Source organism: Phoca vitulina, unplaced genomic scaffold, assembly GCF_004348235.1.
Source record: "Phoca vitulina isolate PV1807 unplaced genomic scaffold, GSC_HSeal_1.0 scaffold63, whole genome shotgun sequence".
Taxonomy (NCBI): Eukaryota; Metazoa; Chordata; class Mammalia; order Carnivora; family Phocidae; genus Phoca; species Phoca vitulina.
The window spans coordinates 31847-45305 of record NW_022589766.1 but is presented as its reverse complement, the minus strand read 5'-3'; the positions used below and the strand labels follow the sequence as shown (position 1 = coordinate 45305).

The 13459-nt window shown below is 38.8% G+C and overlaps 1 protein-coding gene across 2 annotated transcripts in view; it reads left to right on the top strand.

Moving 5' to 3' along the window:
• LDAH (lipid droplet associated hydrolase) overlaps window positions 1–12705 on the top strand; it is a 46357-nt gene extending 33652 nt beyond the window's left edge. The window contains exons 7-8 of one of the 2 annotated variants that reach the window (XM_032391483.1): window positions 6855–7024; window positions 9783–12705. In XM_032391483.1, coding sequence (XP_032247374.1) covers window positions 6855–7024; window positions 9783–9860 — 248 coding nt within the window. In that variant the 3' untranslated portion in view covers window positions 9861–12705. Of the gene's footprint in view, window positions 1–6854; window positions 7025–8764 lie in introns of both variants that reach the window. The other variant, XM_032391485.1, reaches the window with a different exon arrangement.
• Window positions 12706–13459: the final 754 nt, after the last annotated feature.

Below are 13459 nucleotides of genomic sequence, written 5' to 3'. Positions count from 1 at the left end.
GATGTGGGGTGGGACCTGAGAATTTGCATCTTTAACAAGTTCTCGGAGTAATGTTGATGCTGTTAGTCCTAGGACCCTATTTTCAGAACCACTACCGTAGATCTTGAGGAAAACCAGTTGAAATTATCTGTTTTGTCTCTGAATTTCTGGGAAATGTCTTTAGTTCTCATTTTAAATTGACATCTTATTATTTATAACTTTGAGTATGCTTATTGCTTAGACTGCTTGTGTACTGTTGAGTTAATAACTTAGTAATTGGAGCCTGGTTCCTTTGCTACCTAATGAAAACAGTGCCATCTAGAGGCATTAGCCCAAAGGGCCATCAGAGGGCCAAAGGAAGCTGCGGTTTTCTAGACAGGGTGAATGGGCAGCTCATCATCATCAAGGATTTATTGACAACCTACTAGGTTATTACGTTGGTACCACAGTGTCTACAAAGAAACAGACATTCCAGTCTCTGCCTTTTAGGTTAATGACTTTCCATCTGTGTTCTGAGGAGCCCAAAAGTTCTATGAAGGGCAGGCGGGGCTCTGGGCCCCACCATCACCCCCATTCAGCCAGACAGTTCTGCTTTCATCTGTTTTACATATTGAAGGTTATGTTTGCAAATGCATGCTATGGTAGATTGCTTTGGATCAGCAGAACAGATAGATTATTCATCATCCAAGATTATTGCTCTGAAGTACAGGTTTTCTGACATGCAAAATCTGGTGTGAAAAATATGTAATCATTGAGAGAGAGGACATAAGCTATAACCACCCATCAAATGTTGAAAGTATGTTTTGCTTCATATTAGCACATGTTAAAATTATGAACAGTTGGAAATAATATTCTAGTTGCACCACATTATCACAATCATAAATTGAGTATAATTGGGAGAACAGATGTTCACCAATGTCAGGAGGGGGTGATTCAAGACAAAAAAAAAGTGTGAAAAGAAAATGTGAGGAATTAGAAGTATAAACTCTTTCTGGCTTTGATTTACTATAGAGTCAGCTTACTTGATGGCAGATTCATTATCAACTATTTTAAGTCATTTGTTCAAAAAGTGTAACATAAAAGCTAGAAATCACAGTGGTTTCGTTTCAGCTGATAAAACACTACCTAAAAAAGTTACACAATCTTTCAACTAATGATGAATTTGGGTCATGCTTATCCAGGGAAACAATAAACCACTCCCATTCCAGTATTCAAACAGAAGGAAAGAGAGAAAAACAGTCGGGTGTTGTCTCTTGCCAGGACCATGATTGGCAGAGGAACATGGAGGCAGAATGGAATGGCTAGAAGAGCCCAAGGCAGGGACAGTCTGTCAGTCAGTCTCGGGGGCTCACAGTCACTGAAAGTAAACGAGTCTGTGAGTAGGTGGGAAGAAACAGAAAAAAAACAAAGGGCGGAGCCAGAGAAGAAGTTAGGAACCCAGCACATTGTTAGAGGCTCAGGGAAGCCGAAGTGGGAAGTGCAGCAGGATCGAGGAGAGCAGTCGTGCAGTTAGTTAGTGGCCCGCTGCCTGGCCGGCCCACCGCCCCATCTTCGGGGGCCTTAGCATCTTCTCAGTGCTCCCGACAGTGGAGCCCAGACTCCGTGGTGGTGGCCGGTGTCCTCCTCCATCTAGTAGCAGCCTTCCTTTCTAGCCTCGTTTGCTCCACCTCCCTATCAACCACAAACAGCCACAGAATTCATCACTGTCCAGAATTACACCTCACACTTTTATGTCTTTGGCTTTTGTTATTTGCTAAGTCAATAAACATTATGTTCTCCTCGCTAAATTAATCTCAGTCTCTCTCTTTTTCTCTCTCATTTCCCGTATTTTTCCCACTGAAATCTGTAGCAGAGCACTGGGTTTTGTCATGTGGAAAGGATCATTTAATGACCCTGGTTTTTAACCATCTATTTGGAGAATAATAATAAAAAATTATTTTTGTAAGGTATGTTTGGGGTTTACAAAGTTTTGTTTGCTTGATAGCAGTTTTAAATAGGATGCCTACCTACCATAAGCTAACCACAACCTGTGTTGCATGCCTTAAAAGCTAACACACTTGCACCAATGTTTAGATGCAAGGAGCTTGCAGAAATACTTAGGGGGCCAGGGACAGTGGAGGCCTAAATTATGAGAGTATGCTTTCACATCAGCTTAGTAAAGTCAGGGTACAGTCATGAAAGGAAGGCCTTTGGATCAGTGAATTAAATAAGCATAAAGAATTAGGGACAGTTCTCATCTACTATCACTACTACTCCATTGAGAGTAGTGGAGAAGCAAATGGTAAGTTCCCCTATAAAACTGATATAAGGTAGGTAGGATCATCATGTCAAAGCATTCTAAAGTAAAATTTTTTCTTTTATTTTGAGAAAAAAAAATTTTAAATATAGAAAAGTACAAACAATAGTGTAACAGTCCAAGATTCTGTTACTCGATTTTCTCTTCATAGTTAACACTTGGCCATAATTGCCATATTTGCCGTAATTGCTTTAATATTTTCTGTTAATAAATAAAACAGTACAGAAAAAGTTCCATTTTTAAATTTATTTTTATTATTATTTTTTTTAGAGATGGGGGAAGGAGCAGAGGGAGAGAGAGAATCTTAAGCAGGCTCCACGCCCAGCAAGGAGCCCAACATGGGGCTTGATCCCACAACCCTGAGATCATGACCTGAGCTGAAATCAAGAGTTGGGCGCTTAACCTACTGAGCCACCCGGGTGCCCTGATAAAATTCCATTTCTTAGATCCCATCTCCAGTTTTACTGTCACAAATTTAGAGTAAATTTCATGTCTCTTTTTATATTTTTGGTGACATTTATGTAATGATGAACAACATATGATACTGTTTTGTGTTTTTAAAGCTTTACCTAAAGAGTAAACCATATATAGATAGCTAGATAGATAGATAGATATCTTCCTCAAAGCATTCTTTAAAATATGAAGTGCTATTTTTAGCCTTTTAATCTCCACATGTAGGTTGTTTAATTAAATTATTAAGATACAGCTTTGGAGTAATGATGGGGGCAGGATGGAAGAGTTCACTAGTTGAGAAATTCTGGTATGAGATTTGGAGAGTTACTGTGTGCAGACTCAGTCCTAGCAGAAGGCTCATGTAGCACTAATCTCCCAATTTTGTTAGTTGTGGTCACAGGTGACTTGTAAATAAATCTGCTTATGTGTTATGCGTTTATATTCAGTATGTACCTAGACATACATATATGTGTATGTATTATTAAATTTAGGCCATATGATTGCATTCAAGTATGTAAAGTTACATATTTATAGTAGTGTGCATTAGTAAGGAATATTTTCTAGATATTTATCTTGATTTATTTGGAGAAGGTCCCAGTAGTTTTCATGAATCCAAAGGGGCATTACCTTTCAATTGTGATGCAGTAAAAATTTGTTCTTTTCTCAAGGAAATGCTTGAGATATACTTATTTCAGTGTTTTATAATTGTGTTTTTATCTATTTGTTTGCTCTTATTAGATTGTGAACTCCTTGAAGATAAGGGGAGCACATTGTATTTATATCTGTATTTTCAAAGTCACCTTCGGCCATTCAGTCACTGTTTTCTGTCAGAGTAGTCAATTTAGTTGATGTAAAATAGAACAAAATAATAGTTATCAGATACCTGTGTCCTGAAGCTGTAAAGGGATGCATAATATTTTGATCCAAAATTGACAAAATTTTAATAACTGGATCAATCAATTTGTACAACAGATGAAAAATAAATGTGAAGTACTAATATTACTTAATTCTTCTATGAACTATGTAGGAACAGATTATATGTACCTTTTGAAATAAACTCCAGAATCAATAAATGAGCTACAAAGTAAATTCCATAGAAATGGGTCTAAGAAATAGGGTCAGGTTCTTTTTTTCTTTCTTTTTTTTTTTTTTTTTTTGAGAGAGAGAGTACAAGCAGGGGGAGCTACAGAGGGAGAGGGAGAAACAGACCCCCCGCTGAGCAGGGAACCCGATGCAGGGCTCGATCCCGGAACCCCAGGATCATGACCTGAGCTGCAGGCAGACACTTAACTGACTGAGCCACCCAGTGCCCCAAATAGGGTCAGGTTCTAAAAGGGAATTGTCAGTATCATATTTAAGACCATATCTTGATAAAGTTTATGTTCCAAACATACTTAGTTGTTGTAACTTGGAATACATTTTTCTACAGGAAGAATGGCTTAAGTAATTTCCATATCATTCTTCTGATCTTGGTACAATTGCATGTAATTTTTTTTACTGTATTTTATGGAAAGTTAATGATTTCTAGTATTTTTTTCAGAGTATATTAAAATAATAATAGGCGTGAAAATATATAAAGAAGTATATAGTCCTTTAACCTTTAGTTTTTGCTAGTAAAATAATGTCCAGATAGCACATTTAATATTTGCTGTCATTATTATTTCTAGAAAGTGTTTTCTTCTCCTCTAACCTCATTACTACGGCAGATGCTAGTAAGTAATGTCTTTATCTTGGAAAGCTACTGAGCAGTTCCCAGAGGTAAAACCAGATTTACTTCTGAAATATTCATTTGATTAATCTTTTGAATTATAATGTTCATTAAAGTTCATCTGAAATACAATCTTTTAGAACCTTATTTCTGGTGTCAGTGAAGTTTTAAAATGTTTACTGCATTTAGCTCATTTTCTTTCTTTTTGCACTATCTAAGTAAATGTTCTTGGTATATATTCGAGGGAGGACTTAAATGACAGGAATTGAAATGATAGCAGTCGTAACTCATTTCTCTCACAATTTAGGCCAGACGCTTGTGCTATGTGCTTTAAAAGTATTATGCTTACACTCTTAGGAGCCTAGAATTATTATCTCTGTTATAGATAAGAGGACACTGAAGATTTGCCCTAGCCACCAAGTTAAGGTGCTCAGCTGGGATTTAGACCCAGATTTATCTTGTCTCCAGCACCCATGATGTTACTACACCATGTTGTCCCAATGAAATGAAGATTTTTACATTTTCAAACCATTATGTATTTTGAAAAATAAAGAATTTGGTTTGCAAGTATTATAGATGTTTGTTTGGGGGTATCTGAGAATAATATGATCCCTTCTGGATGGAGTGATCAGAGCAGATAAACTGAAAGGGGAGCATAACATACTCAAGTGTAATACTCAGTGAACATTTGCCTTTGGAGCTATCAGGAGTCCTACCAAAGTCAGACTTCCAGATTCTCTTCCCCATTCTGTTTTATGCTGAACTTCCTTGTTAAACAGAGAATGGATTCTAGGCTGACCTAGGAAGAAGGATTCGGGCAGAGCACATCTTAACCTGAGAGATCAATAATACCATGGAAAAAGGGAACTAAGCCTCATTGACTCAGTAAAAAGGTCTTCAATAACTGTATGCCAGGCACTGAGGGACAGAGATAAGCAAGACATAAATTGTAAAATAGGAATAAGCTAGGAGTAGTGTGGTAAGATAAACATGGGATATCGGGAGACCTGAAAGGAAGGCTGCTTTACTCCTCGCCCACTGAATCATAAAGTGGCTTCTCAGAGGAGATAACACTTGTTGGGAGTTTGAAGGATGAAGAAGAGTTAGCCAGATTAACAAGGGGAGCTGAGCATTGAAGGAAATGGAAACAGCACGCACAGATAAAACTGAAGAGCAGTCCTTTGCAGTGAGTTCTGGGTGCCTTTCAAATGAGCTGCATTGTGGCTCATTACAGTTCCCATCAGTAACTTGTAGGAGTCGAAGGCAAGAAATTTAGTATTCCAGTAATTCAAACTTTAATAAACAATTTACTACCTTGTGATATTTTGAAATATTACAGGTGCGTAGGGAAAACCTATTGAAATTTCCCATATTTATAGACTACCAGAGCTGGCAGCATCCTCAGAGACTGTCCAGTGAGTTCAATTTTTTCAGTCCACATTAGTATTTACTGTGTGCTAGTCACAGAGGACACAGAGGAAAAAGTGGACCTTGCCTCCAAGGAGCTCACAGGCTACGAGAGGAAATAAACAGACAATTATACAAGTATGATAAAGTGCTCTAATAAGAGTGGAAGGGGACTGGTTAAGCACAAAGGGAGGCTCATTCATTTTTCTTGGAGATTAGCTAGATAAAGTTTTAATTAGCTCTTGAAGATTTCAGAAGACAGTTCATTTATGAAAGGAAGAAAGGATATTTCAGGTTAAGACTGCTGGTTAAAAGGAACAATTTACAACATTTCTCCTTAAGCCCTTCAGTCTAAGTTCTTCAGCAAACAAAGATTATCTAAAATAATGAAGCAGTGTCATGGGTTTTCTTAGTTGTCTATTAATAATATAAAATAGCCTAACCAGTGGTTCTCAGTGTGTGGTCCTGGGACCAGCAATATCAACATCTCCTGGAAACTTAGAAATTCTTTTTTTTTTTTTTTTAAACTTAGAAATTCTTGAGCCCCAACCCCGACCTACTGAATCAGGGAGTTTGGTGGTGGGGCCCAGCAGTTATCACTTTCCTAAGTCCTGCAGAGGATTCTGATACATGATCAAGTTTGAGAGCTAGTGGCCTAAGCTAACTGTAGTTCATAGACTAGTTGAAAGTTCATGGACTTTGAGGACAGAGAGACCTGGGTTTGAATCTCACTGTTCTCACTTCGTAGATGTGTGACTGTCAGTCTGTCACCTAATGTCTGTGAGCTTTGAGATTTTCATCTGTAAAATGAAAATAATGCTTCCTTTCTGGGGCTGTTTTGAAGACTTGATGTAATTTAAGTAAAGTGTTTAACACTGTAGCTAGCACATTGTAGGCTTTAAATAAATGGGAACTACTACTGTTGTTAGTTTTTTTTTTTAAGATAGTTTTCCCAGTGAATTTATTACTTTACCTTATTGAGTGAAAATATATTCATATTTTTGCTTTTAGATTCAAATGCTCCAGAAATTAACGACATCTATGGACTACAAGGTCAAGTGGAACACAAGCTAGCTTTCCTGAGAACTCATGTGCCAAAGGAAATAAAACTTGTGGTCATTGGCCATTCAGTAGGCTGCTATATTAGCCTTGAGGTTATGAAGCTTGCTCCTGAACTCCCAGTAAGTATGCCTCAGGAGATGACTGTAGGTGCTAGATTATGCACTTGCGCAAATCCTTCTCAGCTTTCCTTCCCTCTTTTGTCTCTTGTCTAATTGATAAATATAACAGAGAGGGGGATATTTGGTAGCTGCCTTTATCTTTATCCATATTACTGTGGGCCTATGTGAGTGTATGTTCAGGCAATTTCCATGTGTTTCAAAAAATAATACTGAAGGAGGTAGAAATTTTCCAGATGAATGCCATTTAATCTAGGGTTATCTGGAAATCTGAAGTTGCATATAACTTGCCATTTATAAAGGAATATTTAAGAGTAGTCCCCCGCCAAGACCTAGACAAGAATCTGTCTTTATTGAGAGAATATTTTGCAAATGTTCATGCCTCCTTTCAAAAGGAAGAAAATTTATCATCATCATCATCAGTAAGCAAACAGCTGTCCTTATGGAACACTAAATCTTTATTTAGTCATAAGCCTGGATCCTTCTCCATTCTATAGGTTGGCAGCCTTTTTGGGTTCATTCATTTACAAATGATTGGGTACCACTGGGTGTCAGATATTAAGTGAGATGCTGGAGACACAAAGACCTATTTAAAGTGCCCAAGAAAGCTAGTGAGCTAGAAGAGACTTCAAAACAAAACAGAAACTCATACTCTCAATAACATGTACCACTGAAAGGATCTATTGAATGGATGCAATTCACAACATAAATTATTTCTTGATTCAGCAAACACATATTAAACACTGGCCATATGTCAGGCCCTGAGCTGTGTTTTGAGGACATCCCAGTGAATAAGACAGTCTTTGAGGTAAGAGAGTCCAAAGTCTAATGGAGGAGACACAGTAATCCATAGGTCTGGTAACTACTGTGTAGGAGTGTGAGGGAATGCTATTTAACCTTGTAATCTGAATGCAAGAAAGGAAGTGATTCCTTCCTGGAATCTCTGTGTCCTAGGATTTTGACTTTTCTCATTCCATATGATAAAAATTTCAAGAGGAGTTTCAGAGGTCCCTGGAAATTTTCTTCTACTTCTACCAGCTTGACAAATGTAGGTCTCACTCATAATTGCCCTTAGGAAATGTACAACTATAGCCTCCCTGGGTGTGGTTTTTAATACCAAATGGAGGTTGGTAATTTTTGCTTCTTGGGTATAAGAAAATGTATTTTTCATTTCTAAGTGTGATTTCAGTAAATTCAGGATTGCTTTCCGTTCACTGTATTATTGTTTCTACTCTTTTTTTCCATAGAAAAGGCACCTTAATTGGAAAGGAGACTTTTTCTTTTTAGCATTTTGCATGGCTTCTGATCTTTTTTGTGTCTTCTAAATCTCCTCTAGTACTGTGTGATGAGGTTACCTTCTTTACGGTGCCCAGCCCTGCCAGTCTGTGGTTCTGTCTGCACAGTTGCCAAAAGCCCTGGCTCTAGAGCCAGGACACCTAGGTTCATGTACTTGCTGTGTATTTTGTCTGTGTGACCTGGGACAAGTTATTGAGTATCTCTGTACCTCCCTTTCCTCATCTGTGAAATGGGGATAATAATATGTTCTCCAAGGGAGACTTAAGAATGGTGCCTCAGCCTTAGAAGTTTCCTAATAGGTATTAGCTGCTATTATGGTGATGGAAATAACAGTGGAATCATCGGCTCAGTCACTAGGTTAAGTACCATATCAGTTATCTACAGCTGTGTAACAAATTGCCCCAAAATGTAATGCCCTAAAACCATACATATTTATTCTCTCAACAGTTTCTGTGGGTCTGGGATCTGGCCACAACTTAGCTGGGTCCTCTGCTTCAGGGTCTCTCATAAGACTGCACTCAAGATATCTTCCAGGACTGTAGTCTCATCTGAAGATTTGAATTGAGAAGGATGTGCTTCTAAGCTCATTAACATGATTGTTGGCAGGACTCCGTTCCGTGAGGGTTGTTGGACTGAGGGCCTTGGTCCATCAGTGGCCCGTGGGTGGAGGCCACCCTCAGTTCCTTAATATGTGGGTCTTTCTAACTTGCCTCATTAGAGCAAGTGTAGTAGAAGAGCCAGAGAAAGTCTGCTGGCAAGATGGAAGTCACAGACTATCCCCTAATTATGGAAATCACATCCCATTACTTGTACAGTATTCCATTTGTTAGAAGCAAGTCCCTAGGTCCAGCCCCCACTCAAGAGGAGCAGATTACACTGGAGCATGAACACTAGAAAGTGAGGATCATGTCAGAAGCTGCCTACTCCACAACTACTACAGTTAGTATTTCACTTGTGTGGTATACAATCAAGCATATAGGTACATAGATACATATAAATTAAAATACCCAGTTTACTTCCCAGTGTAGGAGGTGAGTTGGTCCTGTCTAATAAAATATAGCAAACTGATATGAAATACAGTTTGGGGTTATTAGTTATCCCAGGTGTTTTGAAAACTTAAAAAAAAAACAAAAACAAAACTTTTGAAGAAAAGAGTACTTGCATGTGTGAAATAATAATAGCATTACTATTTGTGATGGTTAATTTTATGTGTCAACTGGACCGGGCTAAGGGACAGCTAGATAGCTGGTAAAACGTTTCTCAGTGTGTCTTTGAGGATGTTTCCAGAAGAGACTAGCATTTGAATCAGTAGACTGAAAAAAGATTTGTTCTCACCATTGTGAGCAGGCATCCTCCAATCTGTTGAGGTCCCAAATAAAACAAAACTCAGGGAAGGGGGGTTCTCTCTCTCTCTCTGTCTTCTTGAGCTGAGACATCCATCTTTTCCTTCCCTCTGACATTGGAGCTCCAGGTTTGCTGGCCTTCAACTCTAGGACTTACACCATCAGCTCCTCCTGTTCTGAGGCCTTCAAACTCAGACTGAATCATACCCCTGGCTTTCCTGGTTCCCAGCTTACAGATGCATATTGTGGGACTTTCTGGCCTCCATAATCATGTGAGCCAATTCCTATAATAAATCTCCTTTCATATATACGCATACTTATGTATCCTCTTGGTTCTTTTTCTCTGGGGAACCCTGACAAATACACTATTCTATAAACATAGGGAAGAAAATATTCATTGCTGAGTCCTTCACAGTCTGTTAACTTAATCACTGATCTTTTTGGTTTTTGTTTGCTTCCCATTGATTCTGCATGTATTGTATAGTTTCTCTTGTGCATATTTGCGAACAGTTGTTAACACATTTGTTTTGAACCCATCTCTCCTTTTTGGCATGCACTCACATGTCTTTTGGGAAAGAAGTACAATGCATCTTAAGGTTAATGCAGCTTCTTATAGCTCCTTTTGCTTTAGAGCTTTCTAATTATTGCTCTCCTTCCAGGTGTTCTCGCCCTTGCAGGAACCATGGTGAAAAGGGGAAAGGGAAATGAGACATGAGTGTAATGTAGTCTGTTTGTGGAGGCATAACTCATACTGCGATTATAGAGTTTTCAGAGAGACATATGAAACTGTGTTTTCTTAAAAAGGGTGTTTTCTAGAAAATAATGCGTGCAATAAATTGTCCATAAAGGTTACCAGGGAGGAGGGTGAACATCTGTATGATTTTTTATTATTATTATTCAAAAGCTTTGTCTGGTTTCAATTAACTGCCTTGTTGAAGTCCCCCCACCCCTCTTTAAACACCTGGCCCGGTTAATATCATCGGTGTGATCCCTGCTGAAGTGTTGAAATTTCAGTGTCTCTGGGCTACTCTAAGACAGCACAGTGCCTGCATGCCTGAAGTTAGCATGACACGCTCCATTTAAGATGCATTTGACAATCAAATAAGTTTGTGTAAGCCAGAGTGTTGCAATCCCTAATCATTTTGCCAAAAATAAGTTAGCTGTTATGTTTTATAACATATGAAGTGTGATAATAAGAAACTTGTGTTTCCATCTCTTCTGTTATTTTTACTGGAATATTTGACTCCCATAAGATTTTGAAGACATATGTGTAGTTTAGTAGCTGGTTTATTTGGTTTCATTTTGGTTCAGTTGTTTACAATATTTTTATAACTAATTATAGGAAACTTTGGTCTTAAAATCATTTTAAGAGACTTATTGCATACTTTAGACATTATCTGACATATTTTAATATACTAAGAAAATTGCCTCTTTTAAAAATCTGGTATTAAAAGTTTTTTGTTTCTTTAAGCAAATTTGGTACATAGAATTATAGAAATTCTTCCTGTTTTGAGTGTAATGTCCAGTAATAAAGAATTTAACAAGAAGCCTGAGAAAATAGGTAATTGGAAGACTATTCAATAGTAGCTGTCATGACTTGTAATAACAAACATAGTTTTAGACTCACAGAATCTTAGAACTGAAATAGGCTTTAGAAACAGTCTAGTCCCGTCTTTCATTTCATGGTTAGGAACTGAGAGCAAGGTCCCTTGCCAGGATGCAGCCTCAGCTCTGTCTCAATCCAGGGGTGGGGTACAGTTATATTAGCTGTGGGTATAAAGAGCGTCTAAGAAGATATTTGATGGCTCTTTCAAACTTTGGATGATAGCAGAGCCTGCAGATAGCACGTTATACTCCTGGACTACACACAACGAGCTTCATGCAGTCCATTATATTGCAGCTCAAGGAGCAGGAGACCCCATAAAATGCTGCTTTAGCAATTGGGGCCTGGGGGGGGGAGTAACTGGAACAAAAAAGTGATAGTCTTATCCCCACTATTTAGAGTCTTCTTTCAACATTGGTCCTCTGTATGTTAAAAATGTGCCATCTGATTTTGCCGGTAAATAGTTCGCATAAAGTTGAAGGTTGGGAGTTGAGAGACCTTGATTCTTAAGTGGACTCTGCACTGAGTTGTGAGGTGAACCTCAAGTAATTTTACTTTTATTCTCCTCTAAGCATTTGTATAGCATTTTATGAAAACATTTCGTTCCCTTCCAGGGATAGCAGATCCTTCAAAAACTTAATTTTTTATATCATTTGGCCTTTGTTGGGGAAAATGCACAATAATATAGAGCTTCCTTTGTCTGTCCTGTTGGCAAAAATATCTTCTCTCTAAATGAAATTTCCAGATTACTTAAACTCAACTTTTTTAAGCACCAGACTCTTTTATCCAGTTGGATAAAAAATTGTCTAAAATATATTATTTACTTATCTGTCTTCTTCAACAATGCATATTGATTGTGGAGGAATTAGTAATTCAGGGGCATCATTTTCATAATGTTATTATACTAGAGTAAAATACAATCAAAGAGATTTTGCCTATGTCCTGAAATTTCTTAGATGATAGTGCCTTAAAAAAAAAAAAAAAAAAAACTTGTCTGTTTATTTTATAGTTTCTCCGTCTTCTCCCTCAGTGTTAGGTTCCACTTCTCTTCGCTACTTATAATATGTTACTATAATTTGCTTCTAATAGAGAAAACAGATAATCATGTTAGAATTTTGTCTCAAGTAAGGATGAACAGGTCTTAAATGCATACACAAGAGTAAAGTTGATGAAGTTAAGTACATGGATTTTGTTATTGCTCAGAGCTTTTTTGTTTGTTTCTTTTGGGTGCCCAGCGGTGTTTTAGATACTCAAAATCTGAGAGACTCAAAATACACCACAGGTACAGCTGAGAAGCTTGAAAATTTTTACTGAAAGAATTAAAATAGCATGTTAGATCATGTGTGTGTTGATTTAGGAGTACATCTTGTCGGAGAGGGGGAAAAGATGGTGGAGGAGTAGGGGACCCTATTCTAACCAGTCCCTGGAATTGAGCTGGATATCTACTAGACCACTCTGAACACCCACCAAATCAGCCTGAGATGTAAGAAGATAGATCTGGATCTCTACAAACAGAATATCGCAGGTGGTTGGTTTCGAGGTACAAAGCGGGGAGCCGTGATTTCACGAGCAGATATCAGAGGATAAACGGGAGGGGGAGGGAGTCGAGCCATGGGGATCCTACACCACCAGTGAGCGATAGCCTCCCGTGCTGGGGACGGGGCACAGATTCGCAGACCCCTAGCAGTGGAGAAAGGACTTTAGGGCAGCCCTCCAGACAGAAACCCGGAGCATGGGGCAAGGCGTGCGAACGGGGGATGGCTGGTGGTTTTAGAAGCACAAAGGGCAGAGACGTGCCCTGACCTGGAGGCGAGGACTGGGAGCACTGCTGAGGGGTGCACAACCCAGGACGCTGCAGTTTTAGCAGCACAAACAGAAACGAGATAGTGTGGCCTGGACAGCTCACTGAAGAACAGACTGCGATCTCTCTGCTCTGAGGCAGAGGGTTGGAAACTGTCTCTTCTGCTCTGACTCTTGAAAGCCGCCAGGGAAAGCCACCAGAGAACAAAAGCCTCAAAAAACCGTTTTTCACTGTGCCCATCCCCCGCCACAGGGGGCAGGGCAACTCTGTCCAAACAGGGTTGCCTGAGTAACAGCGTGGCAGGCCCCTCCCCCAGAAGAGAGGCTGGGAAAACAAGAGGCCAGCAACCCTAAGGTCTCTAGAAAACAGGTGATTCTTGCTTGGGTTGTGGTCAA